The 14,944-nt window shown below is 39.2% G+C and overlaps 1 protein-coding gene across 1 annotated transcript in view; it reads right to left on the reverse strand.

Annotated features, from left to right (window-relative positions):
• LOC132402127 (regulator of G-protein signaling 5-like) overlaps nt 1-14,944 on the reverse strand; it is a 46,550-nt gene that overhangs the window by 13,550 nt on the left and 18,056 nt on the right. The window contains exon 2 of the mRNA XM_059984742.1: nt 3,033-3,143. Coding sequence (XP_059840725.1) covers nt 3,033-3,143 — 111 coding nt within the window. The remainder of the gene's footprint in view (nt 1-3,032; nt 3,144-14,944) is intronic.

Consider the following 14,944-nt stretch of genomic DNA (forward strand, 5'->3'; position numbering starts at 1 on the left):
GGCACATAAGCTCCAGATGATGCTAAAGAAGGTACATTTGTAATTTGCAGCATTATATCAGCATGACCTCCAGCTATTGACAATGACTAACAGATCATTTTTAATCATTACAATTTGTTTTCTTCTGTTACTTTATGTACAGAATAGTCCTTAACAATGATGCATAACCACTTAGGAAACCAAGAGAGGCAGTTTTGCAGTAATTCACTTATGCAAGTTCCTTTAGGCAATTGTTGTAAAATGATTTGGGTTTTATTTGCTTGTCTTTAAAAACACAATGATTTTCCTTCAGGCAACAAGCAGTAGCTGTAAGTAACAGAAATGATTAACTAAACCTGTTCCATTGCATTTCAATCCATGTATTTTTGATGTTTACTTTGTTCCATGATAGCACTCTCAGTTCCAAATTAAAGATCCAAGTTCTACTCCAAAATCTAAGCATTTTATTTAGGCTAGTGATTCAGTGTAATACATAGGAATGCAGAAGAAGATGACTTAAATCAAGCCTGATGCACCATCAAAAAACTCTCGGAGATGGGAGGCAAATGATAGGCTTTTATTAGCTGCAAGAGACCACGATTAGAAGCACGTGACCACCACACAGCATCCTGGAGACTGAGGGAGGAGCAGTGCCTCCAACCACCTTTATACAGGGGTCTGTGGGAGGAGCCACAGGAGCAGTCAGCAGAGGGGTGTATCCAGACAGGCATATGTAGTTCACCACAAAGCTGTTGTTCAAGAAATTTCATGGGAGAATTCTTCAAATTCAGAATCAACACTGAGTTCAATGGTTGGAGATTCCATTCCACCCGTTCTTTTGGACACCAAATGTGGGAAACTGTCCCATTATTTATAACTCTGGACACACTGTTAACATTTTCTCACCATGTTAACATTTGCACTGTCCTTTGACTTCCCATTCAAGTCTGCCTAGTTTCAAACCCATCACAGGGCTTCCCCGACTTTTATTTCTTTGCATTTCTCTCTTCTCATCATTCCTTGGCCCCGTACTCAAAATTGCAGCAGTTTTCACTTCTGACGAAGATTGCCGACCTGCAAAGTCAGTCCTATCTCACGCCCTACAGATATTGCCTGCCCTGTTGAATATTCTTACCAGATCGTCGTACACATTAGTTTGCCTTTTGCAATGAGAAAGATCTTGAAGGCTGTGGTGCTGAACGGGTTCTGGATTCTGGGGCTTGATGATGCTCTAAGCAGCACTACATATGAATCCTGTGCCTGTCAGACCCAGCAGGACTGGAAGCCCCATGAATTTCAATGGGAATTCTACTTCTGCTGCTTATCAGGGCAAGAGCTAAAGCACTCTGTATTTTTTTAAACACTTTATATTATTTAAAAAAAATTTCTAAGTGTGCATTTTTTCTGATATCTTTATTATTTTAAAATGTCTTATATGGAAGAGCATTTATGCCAAGTTGCTTTCTTATATTTTATGTACTGAATAAATATTAATAACGATGCCTGACCACTGGAAGAAAACAGGAGTGGCAGTTTTGTAGTAATTCACATATGTAAGTCACTCTGAATGTTAATTTTTGTTTCATTCTTTGAGAAAATGTTCCAAGTGCATTTTAAAATAAGAAGACCTAATTATTACCATTCCAGTCTGTCTATTTTCTTTATGTGCAGTGCTTTTCAGTGTTCAAACCACCCATGGTGAGTACATCTGGCACTTAAGCATTAATCACAATAAGGCCAACAATTGTTTTTGTAATATTCTGGTCTACGCTTTCCCATTTATGATTTTGTTTCCCATCATTCACAGAATTCTTCTGTTCTGTGGTTTATGCAACAAGAAACTGAAGTCTGAAGTATGACCTTACTAAGTCATAAATATAGCCTTACTGTAAATATGAATAATCCAATGTTACTGATCTTGAGATCTTAATTTTCCAAATTGAAAAGGTTAGTTTAAGGTTAATTCCATGATGAATTTGAATAAATTGAGCAATTTTGCTGAAATAATGGCAGAGTAACAATCTCATAATGCATCCAGAGGTGCCCAGGCCAATCTTACCAATTTATGGAAATTTTCAGCATAGTTCATCTATGATGAAAAGGTAAAGGGACAATTGATCACTTCCTGTCTGTAACCAGATTCCAATCTAATCATCCAAATGAACCCATCCTTTCAAATATGTAATTCATCATCCTCCCTATGAACAATTCCTTGCACTGCAACATTTATCAGCTATTTGAATTGTTTATGTTAAATCCCAAGGGTGAACACCTATGGCAGTTTGTGAGTTTGGATCAATCATTTCCACGTGGCACATTTTTATTTCATGCCATTGTGAAAGCGCCAGTATGTAGAAGACAGTGAGGGAGAAACATGGCTGACTCAAATTGAATTAAGTAACCTCCTTTTTCAATGTTTATAACATGAAATCTACTGTCATCCTCAGGAGGGAATTGGGTAACTATTTAGTGAGGGGAAACTCGTATGGCAAAAAGGGGCGCAAATTTGGAAATGCTCAGAGCTGCTCTGGTAAAGAACCAGCAAGGGCACAACGGATTGAATTGCCACCTTGTCTGCTGTGACCATTCCATGATATTTTGCCTGAACTACAGAAGGGATCACTTCTACCATAATACTGCCCTGTTTGCTCTCAAAATTCAGATTTAATTGCGAGACCAAAAATGATGAAATGAGAAGCCCTTTCCACTTACCCTCAAAGGTGCATTCCTTTCAATTTACTAACTCCACCAGAAGTAAACAGTAATATTTTTGATGAATTCCATTAAAATGTTAAAAAAACCTTAGGATGACCAAAGCTATTTTTACTTCATATGTGTTACATATGGCGGATGTTAGTGCTGAGGTTAGGAGATGGTGAGTATTTGGGAGGGATTCTGGAAGAAGGAAAGGCCCTAACATACTATATCTTCGTGCTGTCTTGGTCAATACGTGCCTCGTTGCTTTACTTCTCTACTTCTAACAACCGAACTCCATCCCACTCCCTTTCTTTACTGTCCAGTTCCTTCACTCAAATGGAACAAATATTCATTACCTTGGAGGCTTAGCTGGCTTGTCCACTTTATCAGAATACGGGATGATGTAGTCAGTGATGATTTCCGGCTTCTGCAGCAGGATTCCTAACTTTGTTTTTATTCCTTTGGCCCTAGGAAGATAATACAGAAAAGTTATCATTTCTGCAGTTCATTTGATACAATTTATGCACATGCAGTACTATTCCCAGCCATTGTGGAGACAAATGGGTAATTCTCCTGGCAATCAAACAGAGGCAAACAATGCATATTTTGTGTGTGATTTCCAGGGAACTATCCTCAACTCAGTAAAATTTTCCGGAGAAATTTCTTTTCATTGAGACAAGTTGATATGGCTTCTGGTACATGTTTTGCTTCTAAGATATTTTAAATATATTGGTCTCTGAGTGGACATTTATTTAGTAAAATGTTGTTCACAAAAAAAGGGGGATGGAAGGAGCAAAATGTGATGGATTACATATATCTAGCGTGTAATCCATCACACTTCATGCTTCCTAATGCATATCATACCTTCTGTTCATTGAGTGAATATTCCACAAGAGTTGCAACACAAAGGACCTGTCCCTTCAGCCTAACACGTCCAAAATCTTCAGAGTTTCTCATATCCATGCTAACCTTTGTGCCCATCCCAAAATATTACATTACTTCTCAAGAGCAAATGAAGTTAGTAAGTGCTGCTATGATGCCATGACCTTCCAGTCAATTTATACTCTGAGGCAGAAAATTGCTCAAAGTACCACATTACATCACACCTCTCATTCATTATAAGTGCAGCACATGTGGAGAGGGAGAGAGGAATGCAGTCAATCCTTCATGTCTACGATCTTTCAACAGAACTGGAAAATTAAGCTTATTTCAAGTTGTGGCATTGAGGTGCACAGAAAACAAATCACAGAAAACAATCTGCGACGTGATTGAATTTGGATATCATTAAGATACTTTGCGTTAATCCATTTGCTCTTTCCAGCTACACACTGGCTGTACATTGGGAGAAATGAAACCTTTCTACCTCCAGTTGTGGCCAGAGCTGATGCATCATGCCCATTATACAATGTGCACACTAGACACATAAGAAAAGATGCAATCCAAACAAAATACTCTTTTCCTTCTCTAAAAAGAAAGCTCTCTTTAAACAGAGACTCAGTGACTGCTATGATGTACCAATGGACAGTAAATAGTCAGGTGTTAGAACATGCAAATGTTTAACTGATGCTAATTGACACCGTGATGTCTTGAGTCAATGTTGAAGAGTCCCAAAGCTAGTTCATCCTACCTGTGGTTGGACTAGTTGAGAATTTCATGGAAGAGACACATTGTCGATGGGCACAGCAAGGCAGGCAGATCTGTGTAACATTCTGCCAATATAGAGAGTAGTCCAAAAATGGTTGTATAGAGGGCCATGCTGGGAGCTTTGATATGGTGCCCAGGACATATTAGGAGATTTACCCAATTTCAGCTGAATTCCTTGCTGGGTTGTGTCACAGTCAACCAAACCAGTGTCCTGGATTCTAGTCAAGAGTTCCTTCTCTGAAGGGCTTTAGTGAACTAAGTAGATTTTTTAAATGAATACTTGTGGCTTTGCATTTGTTATTACTTATAAAAGGTCATTTTAAAATTAGGCTATTAATTTAATTCAAATTCCAAGCTGCCATGGAACCTTAGGCTGTGGATCTTTAGTGACGTTCTGAGTGCACCATAGGCATCGAGAGTTGTAGGTTGTCTCCAGGTCCGGTAGTTGAGTCCCTGTGATGTGCTGAACTGTCTGAATCACCTGTTTGAGCGCTTTGTAATCTGTCTTGCTTCAGCTGGAGTAACACATCGCCATTCCATAAATTGGTATGCTATCTCTTGCACCTTGATAAAAGTTGGTCAGCAATTTTGGACCACCCTGATGATCTTCCCACTCACATGCTTCCAGCAGGTGTTTAGTCTTCAGTTGCTATTACCCTCACCACTGTAACATCAAGCACGTCTTACATGGCGCACATGAGGCACTATTATGGACTTCTACATCTTCAAAATAGAGACTGATGAGTCTAATTCACTTTCAAGATTTGCATGTTTAACAATCATGTAGCTTATAAACAAAGTTTTAAACAGCTGCCTCCTCACAAGCTGAAATTTCAACTATTTTACTGTTTATCTCAGATTTATGATTCCTTAAAAATAGTTTTTTGCATAATAAACACAGTAACATTAATGGTTTAAGAACTATTTGAACAACTACTTTTGTTTGCTAATAAGCACTGTTTACAAATGCACATGCTTAAAATGTAGCAACAGATAATATATAAAACAATTATAGGTTTAAGCATTGTTGCTCAAACAAAGCTGGAAGACCAACTTCAAAATGTGGCTGACCTTATATACTATTGCTGAGATATTTTGCTACAAAATAGAGAAGTTACATCATTACAGTTGATGAGGCTATTCTTGGTTAACTGTACAGTTTTAGCCCCCTTATTGAGAAAGGATATACTAGCTTAGGACGCAGTCCAGATGCAGACCTTAGGATAATTCTTGGGATGAGAAGGTAATCCTGCCATGGAGTCACTGAGGAAGTTGGATCTGTGTGCTTTAGTGTTTTGAAAAACAAGGCGTAATCATTTTGAAACCTTAAGATACTTTCATGTGCAGGAGAGTCTCAAAGAAGGGAACATAGAGATAAGTATGAAAATAGAATTCAGAAGGATGATGTAGGATCTCATTGAAAACTACTGAATACTGAAAACCCTGGAGAGAGTGGATATGGAGAGTATGCTATCTAAGGGTACAGCCTCAGAATAAAAGGAATATCCTTTTAAAATTGAGATGAGGAAGGATTTCTTCAGCCAGTGGATGGTGAATCTGAACTTCCTTACCAGCAAGGCAGAGATTGATGAGTTCTGAAGTAGTAAAGTGATTAAGAGTTATAAGGAGAAGGCAAGAGAATGGAGTTGAAAAAACAATTAGCCATGATTGAATGGCAAAGCAGACTCAATGGGCCAAATGGCCCAATTCTGTTCCTGTACCTTATAGTCCTTCGGTCTTCTAAAGGTAAAGAAAATCTGGTGTGTGAAGATAATTCATCATGCTGTGAAACTGTGGAATTCTCTATCCCATTTAGTTGAAGAATCTAGATCACTGTAGATATTTAAATGGGAGCTAGAGATGTAATTGACATCAATAGAGAACTCTTGTCAAAAGAGAATAGAGGCCTGGGCAAATCAGCCACCACTTCTTTGAATTGCCAGGCAAGTTTGATGGACCAGGTGGCCTACTCTTGTTCCTATATTTCTATGATGTTATGCATCAAGTACATGAGGACTCCAATAAACTTGTCAACTATATATAGAAATGGCAAAATAATGTCATCAAACTAAGAACATGGAGGTGCAATTTGTTTGGAGAAAAAGCAGGTCATCTATTGCAAAGTAGAACAGCAGTAGGCAATGGCACATAAACAAAAATACAAAATTGTTGGCCAAAGAACTTGTTTCTGAGATCTTTGTTCCAGGTCCTATCAAGGAAATCAGCATGATGTAAATCAAAGGTTGGAACTCAGAGTACAACCATGAAATCAGAGGATGCTGCCAAAATACCAAAGTCACATTTTTCCCTTGAAAACAATATATGAATCTGGATATAAAATGGGATAATGGAACATCAGCAAATCAGATGAAGCCGACCAGCATCTCCCATGTTCGGAAATCTGTAACTGATAAAGAATGTGGACACTGTGATAGAAGGCGAGGTGCCAAAATAACATGCAACGAATACTTTTACAGAAGAAGGGGATTCTGGCTTCTTTTGTAAAATTGAAGAGTTTCAAGATGCTAATTTTAACCCATTTAATGCTACAAGTTGGAAGGAATTTAAGGGCAGATAAATTGTTCGTCTACTAAGATACAAACCTGTGGTTTCAGCCAAGGAATCATCCGTATGATACGCACAATGTCAAACTCACAAATAAATTTATGTTTCAAAATATTAAGTGAGGAAAGAAACAGGGTAAACATCTCAGATCAATTGGCTTTGATCTGAATGGTCATCTACACGTGGCACTAACCTAGTTTCTATCCCCATAATAGTCACTGTTTAAGACACATTTGGACAGGTACGTGGATAGAAAAGGTGTAGAGCAGGGGTTCTGAACCTTTTTTATACCGTGTACTAATGCCATTAAGCAAGGAGTCCATGGACCCCAGGTTGGAAACTCCTGGTTTAGAGGGATATGGGCTAAGCTCAGAGAAATGGATTGGCTCAAATTCACAAGGATCAGCTTTATGCATCACATACATTTACATGTATTAGGAATTTGCTGTGCTGTGTTGGAAATGACATGAACCAAAAATAACAGTAACAACATTCTACAATTGAAAAGAATACAGAATTATATAAAATAAAGTTAGAATTATGGATATGGAATAAAATGCACACACAATGTAAACAGAATTATGAAAAGTGGTTGTAAGTGTTTACAGGCAGTGCAGTGACTGAGTTAATAGATAGAGGGGGTTGGCTAACTAGAATGGTTGACTTGGGCTAAGGTGGTCACCATGGACGATTTGGACTGAAGGGCCTGTTTTTGTGCCATATAGATCTGTGATTAATAACCAACGAGCTTATTGGATGTTTTTCTGCATTCCCGGTCACTACTTCACTCTCTAACATCTGTCCACTTTTGGTGACTCGAAGAAAGACATACATAGTTTGAGGCAGTGAATGGAAATTTCGAGCTCCGCTTTGCTTTGCAAAGTCAGGTGACAGGAAAAAGCATAAGGGCCAGAAGCAAACAGCTGCAATTCAGCCTCTCACACCTGCTCCCACCATGGCTGATCTTTTACCCAAGCAACACACCTCTGCATCAATCCAATATCACTGCATTCCCCTTAATAGGTTTAATATTGGTGCATGCCTTAATCTCTTAGTATTGACAGACACAGATGGGACCAAGCATAACCTGTGCACATATTAACCAAATGCAGAGGCTATCTTACCCTGCAGAGTTTTTATATGTTTAGTAAAAGGCTTAAAAGCTCTGATGTTTGCTTATTCACATTTTATAAAGAAACAGATTGAAATGTGACCATTCATTTAATCTCTATTAAATCTCTGATTTACAATTATCATGTTTACAATGCTCTTTTCTCAGAGGGTTAAGTGAAGAATAGCCAAGATATGCTTCCTTCTTTTACATATGAAATAAAAATCATTGAACTCCAAATGGATAGTGCCACAACATAAGATAATTTGTCTCATTACATTAGTCACACAGTTGTAAAGCTTAGAAACAAGAACTTCAGTGTATTGTGTTTTGGCTGATCATCATGCCTATTGGTACTACCACACTTGGCTGTGTTAATTCCATATCTATCTATGGTTTGTTTATTCAAATATCTCTTAAGATGTCTGTCAAATGGTGTTACTCTTCCTGCCTCCACTCTCTCCACTTGATTCAACTCCCAGTAACACTTTGTGAAACATTAACCCCTCAGATCCCTTTTAAGCCTCCTCACTTGTATCATAAAGTTGATCCCCCCCAGCATTATTTGCCACCACCATGGTTATCTGCCCCACCCATGACTCAATTTTATATACGTATATTACGTCACATCTCAACCTCCTTCACTCTAGGGAAAAAGGGCTTAGCCTATCCATTTTCTCCTTGCAACACATGCGCTTTGATTCAAGGAATGTCCTCATGAGTCTTTTCTGCACTGTCACTAGCTTAATCACACCTTTCCTATTGTGTGGTGTCCAGAACTTCACCCAACATTCCAAGCGTGGCCTAACCAACATTTTGTATGGATGTAACAAGACAGTCCGACTCTTCTTCGCCAAGAAGGCAAGCATGGCATATACTGTATCTTATCAATCCATGCTCCAGCTCACCAGCCTGATGTCTCCGAGTTATCCCTGCTACCCTTCTTAAATAAAGGCACAGCATTATTGGTCCTCCAGTCTTCCAGTAGCTCACCTGAGGTGAAAACTCTGGTAATCTCCTCTTATCTCTCATAACTTCATTGGATAGACCTTGTCAGACCCTGGGGATTTATCCACTTCGATACATTTCAAGAACACCAACACTTTCTCCTTTGTATTACATGTATCGATATATACACTAAGATATCATTGTTCTGTCTCCTGAACACAATGAACACACAGTCATTCTACAGCGGTAAATGTAGATGAGTGTTCTTCATGATATATAATATTAATCAACAATAATTCTGCTTGTATGTATGCCAAAAATAAGCAATTGTTTCCACAACACATCAGTTTGGCTATACGAGGAATGTGACAATTCTCCTTCAATGATTAGATATCAATATCTAGCCGATAACTTTATGTGAAGTGAGGATAATATTTCAAAATAGAAAAGGGAAAATATGTTGTACCAGCGTTCCAACAATTTATTCTTAACCATATCCTGAATTTCTACTGTACACTAATTCTGCAAGATTTATATATTAAATGTACTTTTCTCCCCCAATGCCTCTCGCTATTAAAATAAAGTTCCTGTTCCTTTTTGGTAGTCTGTGTTTCATTTTGATCTGATATTAAAAAAGCTTTAGATCAGAATGAATGATTTGTATGAAGTGCAATATTTGCAAGAAATATTTATGCTTAAATGTTTCATAGTTTGACCATCTCTAAATTATTTCCCATCATATGGGGCAATTCCTACTGACAGATGTATGTTGAATGTTATAATTCCCCATGAAAGTTTCCATAATATGTTGTTGAACCTCCTCCCATCTGGACGTAAAATGGATAGCCCGATAGCTTCAGGACCACTGTGACCAGAAGCTGTTCTTCATGTTAAGTAGTGTCAGGGGACTCGTGATAGCAGGACAGAGGCATTGCCCCCAGGAATACTGGAAAGAATAAACTCACTTGAAACACACGCATGTAAAAGAAACTCATCAAATCTTTTTAAGTCATCGAATTTCAGACTCCAGTATGGCAGACTGATATTTCACAGCAACAAATAAGAAAAGAGGATGACAGACAGGCAGAGTCAGGTAGAGGAGGTGAGCGGAGGTAGAGTTGGAAGACTGTGGCAGGTGAATGATAGATGGAGGTACTACCTACCCGTCATCTTACATCCTTTCTCATTCCAACATTCACCTCAGAATTCCTTTTTGGCACACCCTTGCTCTCTACCTTGCCTCTTCACTTTCAGTCCTACGCAGGGCTTTGAGCTGAAACACTGATAAGTTCTTTCCTCCCACAGGTACAACCCAATCTGCTGAGTTCCTCTAACAGATTGCCTGTTGCTCCAAATTTCAGCATCTGCAGTTTCTTATGTCCCTGTTGATGTTTCACAAGCTTCTTCGACATGGTGTTAGTTGTGGCAACTTGTAATTTTCCGGCACCATCTAAGTTAATAGCAGCATCATAGATGAGGCTCAGTTAGCAGCTCATTGCCCAGGAGTTATAGGGGTTTTGGGTTCAAGTCTGCCAGCTGATACAAACTCTTGTCTGGAATTGAAGGATAATGGTACAGGGTTTCTGCAACACCTACTGAAACACCTACTGCGGCTGAGATGTTAAAGATAGGTCTGGAGTAGTTGTTGGCTCAACTTGAGAGGTAGTAAGGAGTTAGCAGCAACAATCTCAAAGTCCATTTATTGATCATGTTGTGAAATCGCATGGGACAACAAAACTGTCTGTTCTACTGAAAAGTTGTTGATGTGGTTTTCCGCAAAAGTGTTAGGCATTAATAGGGAGAGAGAGGGGGGGAAGAGGGAGAGAGGGGGGGAAGACAGAGAGAGAGCGAGTGCGAGAGAGATTGCTGAAGACCTTTGCGCAGTACTGTAGGAATTTTACGTATTGCACTGTACTGCTGCCACGAAAGAAAAGGAAACAAATTTCATGACATATGTGTGTGATGATAAGCCTGATTCTCTATTGTGGATTGAGAGAGGGAAGGTGGCAGAGAGAGGGGAATCCTGGTTGGAAAGAGGGGAAGGGGGAGGGGAGGGAGTGGGAAGCACCAGAGAGACAATAGACCAATAGTTTGTAATCAAATTACCATGCCTGGTGACACAAGGCTGGGTGTCTCTGAACCTGTGCCATCCCCCGCCCTTGGCACACCTTCTCTGCCACCTGTCCCACACCCCTCCCACAGTGCTTCCCCCCCCCCCCACTCTCACCATTCCCAAACTCTTGCTCCAGCCAGATTTACAAATTCTGTCTCTGCTCCACGTTGATAATTACAGTACAGTGCAAAAGTCTTAGGCACCCTATCTCTCTCTCTCTCTCTCTCTCTCTCTCTCTCTCTCTCTCTCTCTCTCTCTCTATATATATATATATATATATATATCAATAAAGACTTTTGAACAGTACTGTAGATCTTACTTGCATGTTACCAGCTTTGGTGAGAAAACACAGATTATGGCTCACAATTCTAAATTACCCTGCTGTAAGTAGCAAAAGAGTGTCCTCAGCAGAATGGAACATGATAAATGCACTGGGAAGGCAACAACATTTGTATGTAACTAAATCTCAGTAAGTACAGAGCAAGCTTGCCAAAATTTAAGTACACATTTTCCCTGATGATTCTGTTGACTGCTTATAATAAACTATCATCTCAAAATATCTTTGTTTGGCTCAGCCTGTCTCCAACACTGTCTGTGTTACAGACAAGCAGTTGTTCCATTTTCACAAATATGCCATTTTGCCATATCCTCTTAATCTTGTTTCTTACAGGCAACTTAATCTGTCTTTAAATATTGACACAACCTCTGGTTTAATCACTAACTTCATGCATAAACAATTCACCTATTCTCTGCCCTGACTCTCCAGCATTTTAATCTTCATTCTGGGTTAAACTCCCTTCACTAAGAAATGCCTTTGTTGAGCTCAAATGTTTTTGCAGTTCATACAAATGCCAAATTGGATACTCCTCCAAGAGTTCACAAGACTAGCTGCAAGCAAGTGGGCAGCAGAGTTAGAACGGTCTTTGACCTGCAGTGTGAACTCTGCTTCTCTCCCCATGTATGCCGTCTGATCTCCTGACTATCTTCAGCATTTTATCGTTTCATTGCGACCGTGTTAGCAATGATTCCACAGTGTAATTTGAGTAGGAATACTCTCAATTTATCACTGCTACCAACACATAACAGCAATTAGAGGAAGCTAATAGGCCCTTAAAGGCATACTCCCCATGGCAACCAGCTGGAAGCAGCAGGCATCTGTTGCACCCAGCTAGAGCTGGAGCAAGTGTTGGGCAGGACCAAGATTCTCTGAAAAAGGCACTGAAGTGTGGATGAATAAAGTACAACACAAGCGATGGAAAAACATCAAAAAAATGACATCTTTTTGGCAGCAACTCTTTTATACACATGCACATTCCTTGCCTCTCATAACGACTCATACAAAGCTGTCCTCGCCAAATCTCCAATCCCCTGTATATAAATTGAATCAGTGCATTTCTCTAAAACAAAACAGCATTTGCTTCATTTTCTCTACTGAGGTAGAAACTGGCTAGCTTGTGAAGAAAGCCATCCAGCCTGTAGGCATATAGGGTGTGTGTGTGTGTGTGTGTGTGTGTGTGTGTGTGTGTGTGTGTGTGTGTGTGTGTGTGTGTGTGTGTGTGTGTGTGTGTGTGTGTGTGTGTGTGTGTGTGTGTGTGTGTGTGTGTGTGTGTGTGGTTGAATCAGGTGAGGAGAGGTAACTAAGAAACCAAGAGCTGGTGGGATAGTAAGTGTTTGGGAAGAAGGACTTTCACATAAGAAACTGGGTGGATCAGATGGAGAGAAGATAAGAACAGAGGTTGTGCAGGTTACCTGAAACTGTGTTCATGGCATTGAGTCATAGACTACCCACGTGGAACATGAGATGCTATTGCTGTAGTTTGAGTTTTGCCTCACCCTGGCAGTGGAGGAGGTCGAGGGCAAACAGGTCAAAGGAGGACTGAGCTGGGAGTTGAAATACTATGAAATCATGAGTTCCACAGATCCATTGTAGCCATTGCGTTTTTAATCCCTTACTCCAGCTTTCTCCTTGTCAGCCTGCAGGTGGATTTGCAATTGCCTTTTAAAAGTTCCTATGAAACCTAACTAACATTTAAGGTTGCCTAATATTATTTCCTGTACACAAGTGTCAAGGAGAATTAAATAATTGTTACTCTGGATCTGATGCAGCACAAAAAGAAACACAATAAGATAAAGAACAGGATAATAAAAAAGCAGTAAATATAAATACATAAGAAACCTTGTATACATAGATTGATTGCATGTCCATAAGGTGACACTAGGCACAGGAGTGCCTGTACAGAAGGTGACTCAGACAAGAAATGATAAAGTAGTGGTTGTGAGAAGTGTGTTGGGGTAGATTTGTGGTTGGAAATGTTGATCAGCCTTACTACTCGGGAAAAGTAACTGTTTTTGAGTCTAGTGTTCCTAGAATGGATGTTACGTAGCCTCCTTCCTAAGGAGAGTAGGACAAACAGTCCATGAGCAGAGTGGGTGGGATCATTCATGATGCTACGGGCTTTTCTCCAGCACCTTACTGTATGTATGTCCTTGATATGTCCTTGTGTAAAGGGTGGTTAGGGTACTTAAAAACAGTCTCATCACATTGGAGGAGAGGGACTACTCCTTGATGAGCAGAGTGACCCCAAAGGCTCCTGCTAAATAAGTTCCTCAGTAATTAAATCTTAACTTGTTAAATGTGAATTTGAGCAGTCCCAGTGCTTTGCAAGGTATGTGACCAGTCTCCAGGTTTGGATTGCCTTTGCTCAAAGGCCTTTGAAATCGTATCAAAGTCTAGAACTCATTTGGCTTTGTAAACCATTTTTTTTGTGTTCACCACATAGTGGTTGTTTTCTCGACCCAGGAGATCAAACTTATATCAGATACCCTTAAACCTGACATGTGGGAAATCTGATGCCTCTGGGTGCATGCCTGATTTCAGATATGTCGGCAGAATTCCAAGAGGGAGTATCTGTTTCAATTGTACTGTACAACAGATATATTTTCACCAAAGTGATTGGTACGGTAAATTCTTCTGAATAACTCAAAATTTTAATTGCAAAGTTTTGCTATAATTAACACAACATTACCTAATTTCTATGCATATAAATGGACAGAAAATCAAATTAACACCCTATTTGACATCTTGCCTAATTATCCCTTTCGTTGATGACCTGACCTCCATTTCAACTAAAGTTTTGTGGAAGAAACTGCATTCCAGATCGAAATGGGTCAAGAATTAGGAAACCACAGTTACAGCACCAAGGGAAGTGGGAAATGTTTTGTTTAGGACATGGGTGGGAGATGGGAAAGCAAAACTAATGAATACGTTTTATTGTTATTCCAATGAGACCCAAATCTCATCACTGATCTCCTAACAGAGAATGAAAATAAACTGTCTGAACTTCAAAGGAAGTGCATTTCACTGAACACAACTTCCTCAGTAAAATATAATATCAGTTTTAAGGATTTTAAATTACCAACAGTAATGGGATTTAACAAAAAGGATCTGTACATTGTACTAGTTGCAAACAATTTTATAATAATGCAGTAACTCTTAAAGAATTAAAGAATTTCAGCTATTTAAGCATTTACATAAGTAAAGTTTCAAAGACACACACACACACACTGTAAATTCATTAGTGTCCTCTAGACCTAAATCTACAAGAGAAGAACATTTCTTCCCTTGAGATTTCTTTTATGGGAATTTTTCTAACAAACTAGACACATGGGACACTGTGCAAACATGAAATTATAGTTCCTTTAAGTTGGCCTCACCAACAACTTGAGATATTTTTACATCCAGAACAGTAACTCAAGCCCTAGACAAAGCTATAACATAATCTACTAAAATTTATTTTCCTCTAATCCATGGCAACATGAAGCATGGGATTAATTAATCATTTCTGATTTCCTCCCTCCCCCCAAAAAATGACTTCTCTGTTCTGTTA

This window comes from Hypanus sabinus, chromosome 11, assembly GCF_030144855.1.
Source record: "Hypanus sabinus isolate sHypSab1 chromosome 11, sHypSab1.hap1, whole genome shotgun sequence".
Taxonomy (NCBI): domain Eukaryota; kingdom Metazoa; phylum Chordata; class Chondrichthyes; order Myliobatiformes; family Dasyatidae; genus Hypanus; species Hypanus sabinus.